This window comes from Podarcis erhardii, assembly GCF_964252035.2.
Source record: "Podarcis erhardii genome assembly, chromosome: Z".
NCBI classification, from domain to species: domain Eukaryota; kingdom Metazoa; phylum Chordata; class Lepidosauria; order Squamata; family Lacertidae; genus Podarcis; species Podarcis erhardii.
Genome location: NC_138504.1, coordinates 21,130,463 through 21,149,543, shown reverse-complemented (window position 1 = coordinate 21,149,543; position 19,081 = coordinate 21,130,463). Strand labels below are relative to the sequence as shown.

At 44.1% G+C, this 19,081-nt stretch overlaps 1 protein-coding gene across 3 annotated transcripts in view; it reads left to right on the top strand.

Moving 5' to 3' along the window:
- The window catches only part of LOC309333926 (connector enhancer of kinase suppressor of ras 2-like), a 322,761-nt gene that overhangs the window by 213,723 nt on the left and 89,957 nt on the right, over window positions 1-19,081 (top strand). For all 3 annotated transcript variants that reach the window (XM_081847924.1, XM_081847923.1, XM_081847922.1), the window contains exons 12-13: window positions 13,051-13,137; window positions 14,378-14,631. In XM_081847924.1, coding sequence (XP_081704050.1) covers window positions 13,051-13,137; window positions 14,378-14,631 — 341 coding nt within the window. The remainder of the gene's footprint in view (window positions 1-13,050; window positions 13,138-14,377; window positions 14,632-19,081) is intronic.

The window sequence follows — 19,081 nt, the reverse complement described above, 5'->3', positions numbered from 1 at the left end:
TATGATGAATAAGTAAAAAAGAAGACAAGGAAACAGAAATATGTCTCTATGCCCCTGAGTAGAACATCTGTGGTTTCTCCTTTGGCAGATGTTTAAAAGGACTTGTAACTAGGTCATGTCCAAAGTGGGGTTTTAAAAGCCAGGTGCAAAGGAAATGAAAGTCCTCTAAAGCAACACCATGAGAGGTTCTGCTGAGAAAGAAGACATATTAGCCAGGAAGCTGGATGCAGAGATTGCAGTGGATATCTGTCACATAGTGTAGAATAGCTTCTTCTTTCTTACTTTTGAAAAACAGTTCTTTGAAATTTGAACTGTCTTTTCTCTGCATCCTTTGAAATGAGAATTTCCAAAGTGTTGGTTGCTCCCAAAAGGATTAGACATGACAGTCATTTCTAGAATTTATAGCACGGATTCTAGTAGCTGTTTTAAGGCTTCCCCTTGCCCCCCGGCAATCTCCCTGCTCTTTTTCTAACACATTAAATAGATAGCTCCATATGCATCATAAGGAAAGTGTGAAGGTTGAGTTTTGAGATTTGATGCATTTGATACATTTTAGTGAGATGGATGCATTCATAAAAATCTTGTGGACTATCGACTTATGCTTTCTAGATTCCTTTTAGCGTGCAAACATATCTTTCCATGGCTCCTTCAAAGCTTCTGCAAAACACAGAGGAACTGCGTGGAGTACTATGCAACCCTAAAGATGAACAGATTGATTGATTTATAAGCTCTTGGGGGTGGAGGGGAAGAGGCCATGACATCAGTTTAAGTCACAACAAATGTAATACTTTTCAAAGTGACACAAAATCTCATGTTGGTTAGCAAAACAAGGGATGGGGAATCTGTCAGTTCCTCAGTTCTGTTACTCATTTTTCCAATCTTAAGTTCAGCTCTTCACATTTCCACATCAGTTTGTGGATATTAAAAAGTCCTCATGAAAATGCATCAGAATTTTTGTGCAAATGTATCCTAATATGCACATTTTGTATTCAGCTTTGCCTACTGATGTGAATTTTTGTATCTTATTTTCACTAATATGTGCATTTTTGTTCACATTCATTGTGAATCTTGAAAGATGGTTGTGCTTCAGTTCACACATTCTTTCTTAAAGTGCAGATGAACTTGGCCCCCCTTTATATGCAACCTGAATTGATTTTCTGCTCCATCCTTAGCTGCAATGCATTCTCATAGCTACCCATTGAGAACCACGTTGCTCCTTTAGATAATAGTAACAACAGCAAGTGCAATACTTTTCTTAGGACTGACTAACTACTTCAAAAAGTGGTGACCAAGCTGTTGAATTCTCCAGAATGCTTCTGAAGGCTGAAAGCTTAATGAAACAAACAAAAAACAAAACAGAAAGAGGATTGTTGAGAGGAAGGATATCGCTGACAACATGAAAAGCTCCTGCCTTTCTTAAGATGGAAAGGAGGAGGTTTTGTGCAGATGTGGAAACACATAGAAGTTATCACATACTTAGGTATTAGGGAGAAATTCGATTCAGTTCGCATTTTAATGAGAACCTACCTAATTTGCTCTTCCCAAAACAATATGCAGATCAAAATGCAGTCGCACTTTTTCCTAATTTTGTCATGCAATTCTCCAAGCAAAAAATGTACATAAAACTGCATAGGTTAGGGGAAAACTTAGAAATGTGTTTATTGCTGAAAATAACATACAACAATGCAAACATACAAAAACAATGCAATACAATACAATATACAAAACATTTGGGGGCAGTGTTTGCAGATCCAATGCTCTGGGTCACGGCCACAACTTAGGAGGAGCCCTTGAAGCACAGAGCTGGGTTTGGAACAGTTGAGGAGGTGTAAAAGATAAGGAATTAAGAGTTTGGCTGCTGGGAACCCTAACTGGAGGGAGATATGAATCCTTAAAGGAGTTTTATTACATGTGGGTGATTTTCTCTCCTTATTGCGTACAAATCAGCACTTGGCTGAGGTGTGTTATTCGATTGACACTGGAGAGCAGAACTTAAGTAGGACTTAATACAACTACCATCTTCATTCTCTGCTTTTTCCCTGAGCCACAAAAATCTCGTTGGCATTTTGCCTTAATAGTAGGATCAAAGCGAAGATGGAATGGCTTTGCCTTAAAAAAAAAGAAAAAGTGAGCCAGTAAGGTGGATTTGGCTTGCTTTCATAAAGTCTGAGTGAACAATGACTTCTAGCTAAGACACCAGCTACATTATACTAGAGCTGGGTTCCAGTAGCGTTTGGATTTTCTTCTGATCTTCACATTTGGTCTGCGGCATCTCTTTGAAGGAAAATATATTAGCAGATGAAAGCTGCTTTCTTAAAAATTGGGGGGTCATTTCACCTATAACATTAATGCAACGTGTTTCTGCTGCAGCCCAACCACATCATTTTAATAATGTTTCATAGATACCTGCATGCCCGAAAACTTTTGGTAAACAACATGTAGTCATTGCTTGAGCTTCCACAACTTTAAGCACCAGGCAAAAACATTCATCTTCTCTCAGGCCATTGGCTAATTAAACAATTTATGGCATTTGAAATGTGGGGTGGGGGTGGTTTGTTTGTTACTATGATGTGCATTTTTTGTGTTTTTATATTGTAAACCACCTCTGGTCCTGGATGAAGGGCAGTATAGAAATGTATTATTATTATTATTATTATTATTATTATTATTATTATTATTATTATTCCCTGCACATTTGGCTGGGTTGCCCAACACTAATAATAATAATGATGGCTTCCAACACTAATAATAATAATAATAAAACATTAATAGTAACAATCTGATCCAATATAAAAGTCACAATAAGTTTAAAATAAACAACTAATATCAAATAAAGCAATATTCAATAATCTGTTAGAATCCAATAGTAAACAGTAAAATTAAACATCAGCAAATAATAATTAAACAGTTTACACTTATCAATTACAATAAAGAATTACTAATCTACAATCACAATGCATAAAATACCACAAAGCATACAAAACCAAGTAAAAGGATCAAATTAAGAAACAAGGACACACAACTTATAAAATTAATTTTCAAAAATATCCCTGAACTCCTCTCTTCCCAGCTGCTTCTGCTGTTCTCAAAGTCATGGTCTGGAACAGGCTCCCAAAGAGGGCTGGAGGGTTGGGCAAGGCAGGTGGAAAAGCCATTGCCTACAGAAAATCTCTCTCAGATGGAGCAATTCTCATTTTGAACAATTTTGTTGTTGTTTAGTCATTTAGTCATGTACAACTCTTCGTGACCCCATGACCAGAGCACGCCAGGCACTTCTGTCTTCCACTGCCTCCCGCAGTTTGGTCAAACTCATGCTGGTTTGATCTTCTTGCAGTCCATGGGACTCTCAAGAGTCTCCTCCAGCACCGTAATTCAAAAGCATCAATTCTTTGGCAATCAGCCTTCTTTATGGTCCAGCTCTCACTTCCTCCTCCTCCTCCTTCCCTGTCCATCTGGCTAGGTTTCCCCAGTTCTGGGTCCATAACTTCTCAAGTGGGAACCAGTGTGGTGTAATGGTTAGAATGAGGGACTAGGTTGTTGAAAACCAGGGTTCAAATCCCTACTCAACCAAAAAGCTCACTTCATGTCCTTGATGCAGTTATTATATCTCAGCCTCACCAGACGGTTGGTGTGAGGATAAAATGGAGAAAGGGAGTACCATATATGTCTCCTTGGAGTCCTTGAAGGAAAGGTGGGATATAATTATAATTAGCAGTAGTAGGACCCTTTCAATAATAATAATAATAATAATAATAATAATAATAATAATAATAATACCAACAGATTTAGCCCAAATTTTGGAGCAGAGAAACTGACTCCCCATTTTCAGATTTCAGGGTTGGGGGCAAAATTTACAAAAGCTACCATATTTTTTGCCTCAGAATGCCACTCAGAGTGAAACAATGTCAAGCTGTAGCATCATTGGAGGTATTTTGAGGAAATAAACAAAGCAGCCATAATCCTAGGAAGAGCCTAGAAGAACAAAGGTGAGCTTTACAGCCCCATTTTTGAAATTTGCTACATCCCTGAAATGAGATGGATTTACCTCTCATTTACTTACCTTTGCACAGGGAGAGCAGCTAATCAGCCACAAAGAAACACACACAGGAGGAAACCCTTTTTGCTCCTTCTTCAGCTGCTGCCCTGCAAGCTCTTTGACCGCTGTAGCCACCCCCAACGACACGTTCTCAAGATGGAGAGTGAGGGAACAGCTGCAGTCGCCTGCGGTTCCTGCACAATGTTTGCCATCTTGCCAAAGGTTGCAGGCAGCTTTACCTGCAGCAATTGCATGTTGATTGCCCTCTTAAAAGACAAAGTCCAGCAACTAGAGGAACGTGTAGCTATGCTCCAAAGAATTAGAGAGCTGGAGCTCTTCTTGGAAGCAACAGAGCACACCGTCTCCACCAAGGAGGAGACAGGGGACTCCCCTGAGAAGGAGGCTAGTTCACCAACACAGGAGCCAGATATATAGAGAAACATGACTCAAAGAAGTAGGAAGCCCAGGGTTCGCTCTGATTGTTTAGAAATACACAATCGCTTTGAGGTCCTCTCCCCTAGCATGGAAGACGAAGAGCAGACTCCATTTGAGGATCTCTCCCTCATTACAGTCGATCAGGTATATGAAGATGAGCAGCAAAGTCAGTCCTCAGGGAACGTGCAGGCGACCTTGGAATGAACAGCTCACGGAAGAACCCCGACCAAACCTAAGAGGAGGCGTGTAGTGGTGATAGGGGATTCCCTACTGAGGGGAACAGAAGCAGTGATCTGTGGGCCTGACAAGATGTCTCGGGAAGTGTGCTGTCTCCCCGGGGCTAAGATCCAAGATGTAACTGAACGACTGCAAGGAATCATAAAACCCACTGACAAATACCCCTTCCTCTTGGTTCATGTGGGAACCAATGACACTGCAAGCAATAGCCTCCAGAAGATCAAAAGAGACTATGAGGCTCTGGGCAGGAAATTGAAGCAATTAAATGCACAAATTGTCATCTCATCTGTCCTCCCAGTTGAACGACGTGGCCCAGGGAGAGAGAGAAAAATAGTGGAAGTGAACAGCTGGCTTCGCAAATGGTGTAAACAGGAACGGTTTGGATTCTTAGATCACGGACTGCAGTTTCTTGAAGATGGACTTCTGGCAAGTGATGGGCTGCACCTCACAACGGTTGGGCGGAATGTTTTTGCCAAAAATCTCAGAAACCTCATGTGATGGCCTGGGATTCCGATTCAGAGGCTGAACCAGAGAAATCCCAGCCTGCACAGGAGTCCCCACCTCCAGGGCCGGCTGAATTGGGGCAGGGCCTTGATGCTGAAGCGCCTGCACCTGTGTCGGAGCCTCAGGAGCAGGCACCAGGTGATCCCACTCTGGCTTCAGAGGTGGTTGAAGACTCAGTGCCTGCAGGTGAGTCTCCCCCTGGGCCCAGTAACCCTTTAGCCCCTCCTGAACTGCAGAGACTCAGGGCAGAGAGGCGAAGGGAACTGGTTGCTCCCAGGAGGAGTGCTCGCCTTAAGGCCAAGAGAGGCGGGTCTCCTGGGGGTCGGGACTGCCCCTGGCCTCAGAACAGATAAAGGCCAGTCGGCCCGGTCCCAGGTTGTGGGAGCAACGTCGTTGTTGAGTTCCTGTTCCTGCCCGGACCCAGACCTGACTCTCCAGTGCTCCTGTCCCCGCCCGGCTTCCTGTTTCGGACCTCGCCCCGCTCCTTGTGGACTGATTTCCAGGCTAGTGACTCAGGACCGGACTTTGACTACGCCTATGGTAACCTGCCCCCCCGGGATCAGCACACCTCATCAGGAGGGCTTTAAACTGACTAATGTGGGGGAGGGAGACAGTGCTCCTGAAGGTCAAAGAAGATGATCATCCAAATGTCATAGACCAAATGGAGCAAACAGCATGCAGACCTAGTGATGGGAGGAAAAAATCCTTAAATAAGAGACAGAAAGTGGGAGAAGCAACAAGAGGAACAGCCATTTTAGATCTGGTCCTAACCAATGTTGATGACCTGGTTAGTGGGGTAGAAGTGGAAGGATCATTAGGCGCGAGTGATCATGCTCTTCTGAAGTTTTACTATACAGCGGAAAGGAGCAGCCAAGCATACTAGGACTCAATTTCTTGACTTTAAGAAAGCCGACTTCATAAAACTTAGGGAAGTGCTAGGTGAGATCCCATGGACAGTAATACTAAAAGGAAAGGGAGTTCATGATGGCTGGGAGTTTCTTAAGAGGGAGATAGTAAAAGCACAACTTCAGGTAATACCAATGAGGCAGAAACATGGAAGGTGCCTAAAGAAGCCAGGGTGGCTATCTAAAGAACTTTTAACTGAGTTAAGATTAAAAAAGGATGTGTACAAAAAATGGAAAAGGGGGGAAACCACCAAAGAGGAATTCAAACAAATAGCCAGCACGTGTAGACACAAAGTCAGAAAAGCTAAAGCACAGAATGAACTCAGGCTTGCTAGAGAGGTTAAAAGCAACAAAAAAGGCTTTTATGGGTATGCTCGTAGCAAAAGGAAGAACAAAGAAATAGTGGGGTCACTCAGAGGAGAAGATGGTGAAATGCAAACAGGGGATACAGAAAGGGCTGAACTCCTCAATGCCTTCTTTGCCTCAGTCTTCTCCGATAAAGAAAACAATGCCCGACCTGAAGAATTTGGAGCAAATGATTCAGCAGAGGAAACACAGCCCAGAATAACTAAGGAGATAGTACAAGAATACTTGGCTAGTTTAGATGTATTCAAGTCTCCAGGGCCAGATGAACTGCATCCAAGAGTATTAAAAGAACTGGCAGATGTGATCTCAGAACCACTGGCAGTCATCTTTGAGAATTCCTGGAGAACAGGCGAAGTCCCGGCAGACTGGAGGAGGGCAAATGTTGTCCCTATTTTCAAAAAGGGGAAAAGAGAGGACCCAAATAATTACCGCCCAGTCAGTCTGACATCAATACCAGGGAAGATTCTGGAGCAGATCATTAAGCAAACAGTCTGTGAGCACCTAGAAAGGAATACTGTGATCACCAATAGTCAGCATGGATTTCTGAAAAATAAGTCATGTCAGACTAACCTGATCTCGTTTTTTGACAGAATTACAAGCCTGGTAGATGAAGGGAACGCAGTGGATGTAGCCTACCTTGATTTCAGCAAGGCATTTGACAAGGTGCCCCATGATATTCTTGTAAAGAAGCTGGTAAAATGCGGACTTGACTATGCTACCACTCAGTGGATTTGTAACTGGCTGACTGACCGAACCCAAAGGGTGCTCATCAATGGTTCCTCTTCATCCTGGAGAAGAGTGACTAGTGGGGTGCCACAGGGTTCTGACTTGGGCCCAGTCTTATTCAACATCTTTATCAACGACTTGGATGATGGACTCAACGGCATCCTGATCAAATTTGCAGATGACACCAAACTGGGAGGGGTGGCTAACACCCCAGAGGACAGGATCAACTTCAAAATGACCTTGACAGATTAGAGAACTGGGCCAAAACAAACAAGATGAATTTTAACAGGGAGAAATGTAAAGTATTGCACTTGGGCAAAAAAAATGAGAGGCACAAATACAAGATGGGTGACACCTGGCTTGAGAGCAGTACATGTGAAAAGGATCTAGGAGTCTTGGTTGACCACAAACTTGACATGAGCCAACAGTGTGACGCGGCAGCTAAAAAAGCCAATGCAATTCTGGGCTGCATCAATAGGAGTATAGCATCTAGATCAAGGGAAGTAATAGTGCCACTGTATTCTGCTCTGGTCAGACCTCACCTGGAGTACTGTGTCCAGTTCTGGGCACCACAGTTCAAGAAGGACACTGACAAACTGGAACGTGTCCAGAGGAGGGCAACCAAAATGGTCAAAGGCCTGGAAACGATGCCTTATGAGGAACGGCTAAGGGAGCTGGGCATGTTTAGCCTGGAGAAGAGGAGGTTAAGGGGTGATATGATAGCCATGTTCAAATATATAAAAGGATGTCACATAGAGGAGGGAGAAAGGTTGTTTTCTGCTGCTCCAGAGAAGCGGACATGGAGCAGTGGTTCCAAACTACAAGAAAAAAGATTCCACCTAAACATTAGGAGGAACTTCCTGACAGTGAGAGCTGTTCGACAGTGGAATTTGCTGCCAAGGAGTGTGGTAGAGTCTCCTTCTTTGGAGGTCTTTAAGCAGAGGCTTGACGACCATATGTCAGGAGTGCTCTGATGGTGTTTCCTGCTTGGCAGGGGGTTGGACTCGATGGCCCTTGTGGTCTCTTCCAACTCTATGATTCTATGACCTCAAAGCTGCAAACAAATTGTCTATTTGTTCAGTCCTAATTTTAACCCTTGACCCTGAGTGTTTTTACACCCATCTTGAACACTTTAGGCATAGCTGTTGGGCTATGGGAACATGGGGTGACCTATGCCCACAAGGGGAAAAGGTGCAGAGCTGTGTTTTATGTTCTGCCAAATTAAGAGTTTCTCTCCTGTCATTCTAATATATTGTGCCACACAAAGGTGCTTTGCAGACAGGTAGCTCAGAGCAGGAGAGAGAGTGATTGAGAGAGAGAGAGGTTGCTGTAAACAACCTGCAGTCTCCTGGGATGCAGATGGGGTAACTTGAGACAATAACAAAACAAAGGTGGTTGGAGAAGAAAGGAAAAGGAAGTATGTAATTGATGAAATATTGCTTTGTAGGAAACAGCCTATTGCAGATGATGTCATTCTCTGAACTGATATTTCTATTTCATTTGTTTATTTTGGCACATCCATGATCCGATCCTCCCAAGTTGATTTTTTAATTCAGTAACAAAAGTGCTAGCAAAAGTATAGATCAAGTGGGAGGCTATTTCAGGTATAGACAAATTGCATTAGTGCTAGAGCTAGTGGAGAAAGTTGCTGGTGAGCAGGTGCATGGCTGGGGTTGTGTCCAACTAAGCTCAGCTCAGAATAGACCCAATGGAATGAATGAACAGGTTATGTCCATTGATTTCAGAGAGTATGATTTACATTGGACATCAACCCTAGTCTCTCTCTTTCAGTTGATTTATGCATCCATCTTCATAAGTGCACTCCAAAGAGTCAAAGGTCCATCCTGTACATCATCCTACTTCTTCCTAGGGATGGCTGGTCACTTCAGTTTCTATGCACCCCAGTGCAAACTGACCTGATGTGCACCTCTAGAACTAATCCGTTGATTGGGATGTAAACACAGGCAAAATGTGGATCGACCATAAATAAACTGATCCATCCCTGTCTCTCATGTTCTTCTAGCAAGAACATAAGCAGGCAGGAACATAAGAAGTTGTCTCATGTTGCGTCAGAACTCTAGTTCATCTAGCTCAGTACTGTCTACACTGACTGGCAGCATCTCTCTCAGCCCTACCTGGAGATGCCAGGGGTTGAACCTGGGACCATCTGCATGCAAAGCTGAGCTATGGCACTTCCCCAGGAAGGCAACAGCCCTCTTCCCTGGTGTGTCACTGCTGACAGTTAGTATTCCATGACATACTGCTTTTGAACCTGGAAGTCCTATTTAGTTATTTGTGGCTAATAGTTGCTGGTAGATCTCTCCAGCACTTCTCGTCCTTCTCTCAAGCAAAGTTACCTTTGCAAAGGGGTGTGGGGAACCAGTGATAGGGTGGGCTCAATGGATGTGGGTGGGGCAGCAGATGTGATTCTAGTAGGCTATGGTCCAGCCATGCACAACAAGAAGTTTCTACACTTGCATTTCTCCATCCAAGCAAGAGGCATCATTACAGTTCAAGGATACATTCCCATCAGGCAAAAGAACTGGATAATGTGAAGTAAGACCAGTGAGGGGTGTGGCCTGAGAAGGAGGCTTGGCTTTGGGAGAGTCCCAAGGGCCAGAAAGAGAAGACCAGGGGCCACATTTAGCACATGGGCCAGAGTTTCCCAGTCCTGCTCTTGAGCATAGGTTTTCTCCTCACCTACAAGATAGGTTTGCTCAAATAGCAAGGAAATTTGGTTGAACTCCCCATATTTGCTTTGTGTTTTAGGGTTCTGAGGGAAAAAAACCTATTTAGAATGACTCAAACTTTTCCCTAGACTCCTCTTAGAAAGCTCAGAAAACCTGAATCTATTACGAGACAGGGAGCACTCATCTGTCACTATCACCAGGTTGAACACATCAAATAACAATTCTGAAAATTCTACTCTTGTGAAAATTTTGCGTGTGCCTTGTAAACAATAGTTCTGGGCATGTGATGCCACAGTTCAGGAACAAAGATTATCTGCTAAGATAATGGGGATTTTTAACATATATGGTATGAAGGGCATATACATTTCTCTTAAAAATGCTTGCAGGGAAACGGTTTGATATTTGAAAAGGGAAAGCTGATATGTTGATCTTTTGGAACGAATGAAGCACAGCTATACGCAGGTAGGTAGTACCATAAAAAGCTGTCCTATATTGAGTCAGAGCATTGGTCCATCTAATTGAGTATGGTCTGCACAGATTGGCAGTGGGCTTGCCAGGGTTTCGACCAGGAGTCTTTCCCTGGCCCTTGAAGATGCTGAAGGCTGAAGCTAAGACCTTCTGCATTCAACTATTGAGCTATCGTCTAGCTCCAAGTACACAAACCACATTGTACATTTAGTGATATGAAGATTCTGGAGTGCAGATGGTATGCTTCTGAGTCTTGTGCTTCCCCCATCTCCCCCCCCCCCGGCTGCTACCGCCTCTCTGTTCTAATATATAACTGATTATTGCAAAGTTCATAGTAATAAGGCAACAAGATAAATAAAAACCTAATTGCTTTCATCATATTCTGCAAGATTGTAATCGGGGAGTGGGGTGCAACCTGGCCTCTTCAAAGCATGTAATGACATTCTGAATTAATGGCATCTCATTTAGCAGGCGGAAGAATCGGTGAATATGTGTCACAAATCAGTAAACAGCAAGCTTCATTTATCCATCTGCGTAGCTGCGCATTGAATCTTTGTTGGTGTGTATGTGTGTGTTGCTTTCTCCTTATACACACAGGGAGAGAGAGAGAGAGAGAGAGAGAGCACAAAATTGAGGAAATGAGCTATTGGAGTGGAAGAAAAGAGAAAAGAAATTCTTGATTTTGTTCAGTATTTTTTTTTTCTCCAGCTCTGGGTTTATTTTGGGAGCTAGAAGATTGGTCAATGTCTAATGTTTCAGAAAATAACCCGAGTGTCTCAAGCGAACAAGCCACAAAACCAGAGCCAGACTGACATTTGCTAATGTGGTGTGTGTGTGGGTGTGTGTGTGTGTGTATAAAAGTCGGCTGTGTGTTTCAGATGAGAGTTGACTCATGAACTGGAGGGTGGTTTTTATGTGTTGATGATAATGTGCACTGACAATGTCAGAAATATGATCCCACATAGACAGTTTTACAGAACTGCTTCTCCCTTAATGCTGCCACTTCTCCAGCTTCCCTTTGCTTTCTCGGTTGAGAATTAAAAGTGTTGAAATACACAGCCAGTGTGATGACAGGGCACACTTGAAAGATTTGTATGAATAAAACATCGGTTTTAGATCTATGTTTCAAATCAACTTAGATATAGTCTTGGAGATCATTCTACAGCATCCAGCATCACAATGGAGGAGAGTTCATGATTCTTCAGAGAAAGGTTGGCCTGTTTCTTAACCCAATGGTTAGGCATAGGACAGAATAGGACAAGTATAATTGGCCACTGTGAAACGTGCGTTGGTGACCTCGTTGTTAGACTATTGTAATGTGAGGCTTCCGTTGCAGCTGATCTGGAGGCTGAACGATATCCTGTCGCTTACTTACAGAGTTCTCAATAACTCTGGACCAGGTTACCCAAAAGACTGTCTATCCCTCCGCTGCCCAGTAACAGCATTAAGTTTGACAAATGGAACTTGGTTAGTTTTGCAACAGAGCTTGATGGTTATCAGCTCATGGTAACACAAGGGTGGGATTTTTCACCATTACCACCAAAATTGTGGAATGCTCCATTTGATTAAATACAGGAGTCCCCACTGGATATTGGCATTCCATCATTTATTGAAGACACACCTGTTCAGATGAACATTTCTCCAATCTCCTTGATTGAATACCCTGCTTTGATTGCTGTTTTAACTGTTGTGGTTATTTATTATTTATTTTAACTATGGGTGTTTTAATGTGGTTATTTTACTACGCATTTTAATTGCAGGTTACTGTATTCTGATAATTTGTTTTATCATTATTTTTTTGCCATTGGTTTTTATTTTTCTGTGAACTGCCTTGGGCTTTCTTCTTGAAATTAAACGAGGACAAATAATAATAGTAATAATAACAACCACCACCACCACCACCACCGGGGGATTTTAGTTCAAATATTAAAAGAATAACACATGACGTGAGTGAAACTGGATTGAGGTTCAGCCTAAAGTCAGCTTCTATCACCCCTGACAAGCACTATTTTTCTCTACATGTTGCTTTTAAGGAACGCAGGAACAAGCAAAACAGAGATAATATAGGATATACCCCTTTAAATAGTCATGCCCTCCCCAAGAATCCGGGGAGCTGTAGTTAGTTAAGGGTACCAAGACTTGTTAGGAGACACCCTTGTTCCCTTCAGGATGCTCCAATTCCCAGAGTTCCTTGAGAAGGATTGACTGTTAAAACATCCTGTTTTAAAGTAGTGCAATACTGCTTTAAATGATATTGAAGACTGGGCCATATTCTCATTCTAAAGCAAGAATAGAGAACCTGAGGCCCTCCAGTTGTTGTTGAACTACCACTGCTGCTATTTCTGAACACTGGCTGTGCTGACTGGGGCTGATGGGAGATGGAGTGCAACACCACTTGGAAGGCCACAGATTCACCATATTTCTCCTACAGAGGAAGCGAGAACTTATTTTTCCCTGCAGGCCTTGCCTTCTGAATAGGGGAGTGAACAGGCGAACCACTGGCTACTTGCTATTTTACAATTCCATTACATTCCAGAGACTAGAACCAGGTACCGTCAACTGCGTCAAATTGCTAAGATTTTCCTGCCAACTCCACATGCACGGTGCCTTTCTAATGCTAACTAATTCTTGTTTTAATGAATTCCAGAATGTTGATTGGCTTCCCTTTGCACTTTCCCCCCAGGTGATCTGAGGCCAGTTTCTATGCCTACAGAATACAGCTGGATAGGAGAATCAAAAGAGCCAAATATGTTCAAGAGGGGTAGCCGAGGTGAGTGTATGCACAAGTGCAAAGACTTGAAATGTGGATTTTCAGGACCCAACCTATTGCTGTGACTGTTATTTGTTTAAACCGTTCTTGATTCTGAATGTTACAGGGCTGAAACCCACCATGGGCCATGCTGGTAAAGAGCAGGAAATACTGTTACAACTACAAAAAACATTATTCTGGGGTTTGTGTATACACACATAAGCACACATGCATACCCTCTAACATGTCACAACGAAAAGCTGGGTTGCCATCTTCCGGGGCCACACTCCCTTGTGAGTCACATGACCTGCAAGAGATCACGGCTCTGAAAAAGTGCAAGATTTATAGGGGCAAGATTGCAGTGCAAAATTGCACGAGATCGCAGTGCCCAGAATGGCCACTGTGCTCTTACAGAAAAAATGGGATGTCCTGGTTTTTCTGGGACAGTTTAGGGGTATGCACATGGTTACGGGTTTATACATATGACCTTTGCTAATCTAGCTCATTTGCTTCCTTCAGAAGTCCTCAGACATTTCACCCAAGCAAGAGCCTCTAAATCAGGGTTGGGAAACCTGTGACACACCAGACATTGTTGGACTAGAACTGCCATCATCCCTGATCATTGACCATGCTGGCTGGGAACTGATGGGGCCCGCTGTTGGCAACATCTGGAGGGCCACAGATTATCCTACTCTAAATTGACCTCAGAATTTCACTTCAGTTCAAACTATGACAGTGATTCTATTTTGTAGACTTTTTGGACATGGTTTCGGAGGACCCGTGTAATAAATGCAAGAACAAAGAGACAATGCCTCTGTTTATTTCCCCAGGGGAAAGGACAAAAGGAATGTGCATTTTGTAGTTATCATGCCATACAGAGCTGTGGTTTGTGCCAAAAAACAGTAATTTTAAAAGGATTGTTTTTGTTTCCGGGAAAGAAGGCTCTTTGGATCAATAGACTGGGAAGAGCTGATAGAATAGCTGTGTTTCGTTTCCTTTTTGTGTTTGTGTTTGTGCATCTTAAAAAAACATTCAGGTCTAAAAATGACATGCAGTTGTGCGAACCATTGTGGCTTGTTGGTTCCCCTGAAAATGTCACGTTAAAGGCATCAAGAAAGAAGCTGCTTGGGGCTTTTCTTTATGTATCCCCGCCCCAGTCCTGGTCACAAAAGTATGTTTGAGTTTCCATCAGCATTGAACCAAAGCTTGCTACCTTCTTTAGCTTGTTCTTCCTCATTTTTTCTCCTTCACCCCATAACAGACTCTGAGAATTCACTCCTGCGATACCTGAGTGATGACAAAATATTGGTGATCCAGGAAGAGCCATTGACTCAGAAGGACAACAAGCGGGACACGGGTCGCAGGTCAAGGAAAAAGGGCAAGAACAGTGGCAGCCCCAACTATCCCATAAGCCCATCCATGTTGACCTCTTCTATAAATGTACGGCTTGAATCCGGACAGCAAGATGCCTTGAATTTCTCCTTAGCTGAGAGCAACACTGTTCCACTTTATCACGTAAGATTCCTTAACGTACATTTGATTTTTGTGGTTTGGTTTGTGCCAACAAGATGGGATGAGCGAAGAAGATGGACCTGAGATGACTATATATGTATATATACCCTTTTGGCTTGTCACATCTTCCTGAGGAGAAAGTTCCACAAATGTGGTACCACCACCAAGGCATCCGTGTTCCTCATATTTACCAATTGAATATTTGCTAATGATGAGCCAGAGAGTGAGGCCTGTGATGCTCATCTTAAGGCTCAAGACAGATTCATGTGGTAGCCCACTGGGGGCCTTATAAACTGTCATGTTTGCATCCCACCCTTTCTCCGACGAGCTCAGCTCAGCATATATGGAGCTATCTCTTCGCATTTTATCCTCTAGAGGGGTCTGTGAGATTGGTTAGGCTGAGGTTGCATCAGTTTGTTTTTTAAAAGGTGCTGAGAATTGTAGCTCTGTGAGAGGTCAACCACATTTTCCAGGCTTCTTTGGGGAAAGTCATGTGCTTTAAATGTGGGTGTGACCTGCATCACAGTGACCAAACCTTTGGCTCTCCCTCCCTCCAAGATGACTCTGCACTTGCTCATGCCAGTAAAGGTAAAGGGACCCCTGACCATTAGGTCCAGTCGTGGCCGACTCTGGGGTTGCTGCACTCATCTTGCTTTACTGGCCGAGGGAGCCGGCATACAGCTTCCGGGTCATGTGGCCAGCATGACTAAGCTGCTTCTGGCGAACCAGAGCAGCGCACGGAAAAACCATTTACCTTCCCGCCGGAGCAGTACCTATTTATCTACTTGCACTTTGGCGTGCTTTTGAACTGCTAGGTTGGCAGGAGCAGGGACCAAGCAAGGGGAGCTCACCCCGTCGTGGGGATTCGAACCGCCGACCTTCTGATCGGCAAGTCCTAGGCTCTGTGGTTTAACCCACAGCACCACCTGCGTCCCTCTGCTCATGCCAGAGCACCATTTAAAAACAAACAAACAAAAAAACACACAACGGAATTATTTTCTAGATCTTGGTAGCTTAAGGTTTCCTGCACAGCTGTGTGTTTTCTGCCTTACTATATTAACTCGGCTGTTGTTTAAAGTCTCAAACCAGGCAGGATGTATACCTGAGGAAGAAGTGTCGTTTTATTGTCTCTGAAATGAGACACTGGCTCTTACTAGAGTATTTTTAGCAAACAGTGACAATCTCTAACAAAGGCTGGAGTTTCCTTCGCCCTTGCTTGCTCTGTGATAATCTTTCTGGGTCAGAAAAGACTCAGGGGGGAGGGGTAATAGATTTATACAAATGCATTGCGGGAAGAGGACCCAGTCAATCCATCATGGCGATGAGGCAATCATGTCACTGGAAGAGCGACAGGGAAATCATAACGCTGGCTTCAAGCTCATCATTGCAATTTACAAGTTTGATTTAACTGCTCCAAAGGTGTCACAAATCTTCGAAGCCTCTGTGTCGGGTTTATATAGCAGCGATCTTGTTGGTAGAAGGGTTAGTACCGTTTGGTGAGCCTTGTGATAATGAACTGGCATACTGTGTCAGAAAGTGAGGAAGCATGGATTGAAAAGAAGCTTGTAACTTATTCCAGGCTTCAGTGTTCTTTTGTGCTATTGTCAGGGCTGGAGTCAGATGCAGGGCATCAATAAAGGAAGCAGATCTATGTGGTCAGTGAAGTTAACTGTTTACTCAAAGAAATGAACATACAACTCAGCCTAGTGGTCTCATCAACACTTCCTATGGAGCCGTTGCCAGGACTGAAGGTCTCTGCTTTCTGCCCTCTCTAAGTCTCCTCCTCTCCCAGATGTTTCCTAAGCAATCTCGAACTGCACCTGCACACCTCTGGCCTCTGTTCTGCTCTTCTTATTACTCTGCAAGTTCTCAGAGACCAGGGCGAGGGGAGTTTGTCACAGCAGGAGAGGAAGACTCCTGGAATTCTTTTGCAGTCCCTTGACCCTCCTCCTCTGCTTCAGCCTGAACTGCTCCCTGTCACAGGCTCTTCCTGCTCACTAAACCATGTTGCATCCAGAAGCTCCTCCCTGCCTCTGACCTCTCCTCAGTGTCCCCCCACCAATCCCCTGGCTCTGAGCTTTCTTCTGGGGGTTCCCTGGCGGGTGCCTCCCACCATTCTTCTTCGCCCAGCCAGTTCATGACAGTTATTGTACATTGACTCCAGAAGAGAGGTGTAGATAAATTTTAGTAGCTCCTGTGGATTTCCCATATGGTTCCTGTTCAAAACTGGCCACCCTCCTTCTTTTAAAGTTACTGGGTAAATTTATAGCATTCTCCTGAAGATGACTTAAGGCATATTCTCACAACCTTTGGGCATGTGGCAAGCAGGGGAAGAGAGCTTGAGCTGCCCATGCATGCTGACTCCTAACCATCATGTCTGGGATTCCACTTGGATGTGCCACTGCTGGAAGCCCTCTTGGTAGTTCTTCCTCCCACAGAAGTGTGAGGAATGTTGACCCAGGAGAGAGATCTTTCTCTGTGGCAGCCACTGACATGGAATTCTCTGCCCACAAAGGTGTGCATCTTGGTTGTGCAGCTTCTGTCATGTGCTGGAGACACACCATCTCTACCCTCAATGTAGATCCCAGACATGGTGCGTTGTGTGGAGGCCACATTAGAATCCTAGGCCCGCTTTGCAGATATAAACAGCCGAGCCAACCACAGCCAGAGACTCTTAGCTTTTTCTATGAGAATAAGGCAGTTTAAGCAACCCCTGGACAGAGGTTTCAGAGTCACCATAGCAAAATAACTAGTGCATTTTGTGTGTGTTACTGTGGCTTATATTTCTTCCCCCTAAATAAAACACCTGCACTCAACTATCTCCACCTGCTTCACCAAAATTTCCGTTTATGTCCCTTGAAGCGCTCCCACTGAATGTGTTCTGTGCATGTGAATTTCTGACAGCGCACACACACACACACACACACACACTCCTGAAGCTACTCAAAATGATAACCCCTGAGACATAATTAAGCTGTTATGCGCCAGAATTCAGCTTTGTTATACTTCATTAGTCCCAGTAAACAAAAGGCATTTAGTTTTAAGACCACAATATCTACGAGCATGAATATGCAACAGAAAATGATGGTTCCTATTTTCCTTCTTTACTTTCTGCTGCAGTGTGCAGCTATGCTATCACACTTGTCACATTTCCTTTTGTCTTTTGCCTCACATCTAGCCATCATAGCGTGGGTAACCATCCCTGGGTAACTTTACCAGGGTAACCTTACCAGGAATGATGGGAGCTGTAGTCCCAACAACATCCAGAGGGCCACACCCCTCCTTTCCCCAGAATTGCAGGCTCTTGGTTGGTTGGCTTCTTCCTCTGATACTGGGTTCATACAGCAGGAGCCTCTCATGATGCTCCAAAGTATAGTTGGAATATAATCAAATCTTCTAATGCTCCCACATATAAAATACTCCATAAGTAAATGTCAACAGTGTTGCTGGATCAAATGAAGCATCAGTCTGTTCCACCATCCTGTTTCACACAGTGGTCAGAAGGATTATTCTGGGAAGCCCATGATGGGAGTAGGAAGGCAATGACACTCACTTCTACCAGAAGGGAGACATAACCAGTAAAATACCCCTGTATAGTAGAGACCGATTCATTAGGGCAAGTTTGCCCTGCCAACTTAGTTTGCCCCTAGCCAGCCAGCCTCCCTGCCTACCTCCTTTTTACAACCAGTATACAGAATGGCACTGATTGTCAGCTTCCTCCTTAGTCTATATCACCATTTTAGAATTCAGCAGGGAAGATGGGGATAAAACCAGAGTTAGTTGTTGGTTCTCCCTGTCATAGTCTCTAGCTTCTCCGGCCATTTGCTCTTGCTCCCCTTCCTTCTGGCCTTTCTGCTTTCTGCCCTACCAGTTCCCAGCGCGCACCAACTTTCACTGTAGTTAACTTTCTTCTTAAGAGACTGTGGTGTCTCTCTCAGTCTGTTTTCCTCCCTTTGGATAACTTTCTCATATGGTTATGGGTTGAAGATTTAATCCTTGGTAGTTCCTCTTGCCTGAAACGATTATAATTAGGTTGGTCAGGCACAAAAGATGACAGGGTTTCTGCACCTTTAGTAGCTGTATGGTGTAAGGTAAAGGTACCGCTGCCCGTACGGGCCAGTCGTGTCCGACTCTAGGGTTGTGCGCCCATCTCACTTAAGAGGCCGGGGGCCAGCGCTGTCCGGAGACACTTCTGGGTCACGTGGCTAGCGTGACGAAGCTGCACTGGTGAGCCAGCACCAGCGCAGTACACAGAAATGCCGTTTACCTTCCTACCTTACCTATTTATCTACTTGCACTTAGGGGTGCTTTCGAACTGCTAGGTGGGCAGGAGCTGGGACTGAAAGACGGGAGCTCACCCCGCCGCGGGGATTCGAACCGCCGACCATGTGATCGGCAAGTCCTAGGCACTGAGGTTTTACCCGCAGCGCCACCCGCGTCCCTAAGAGCTGTA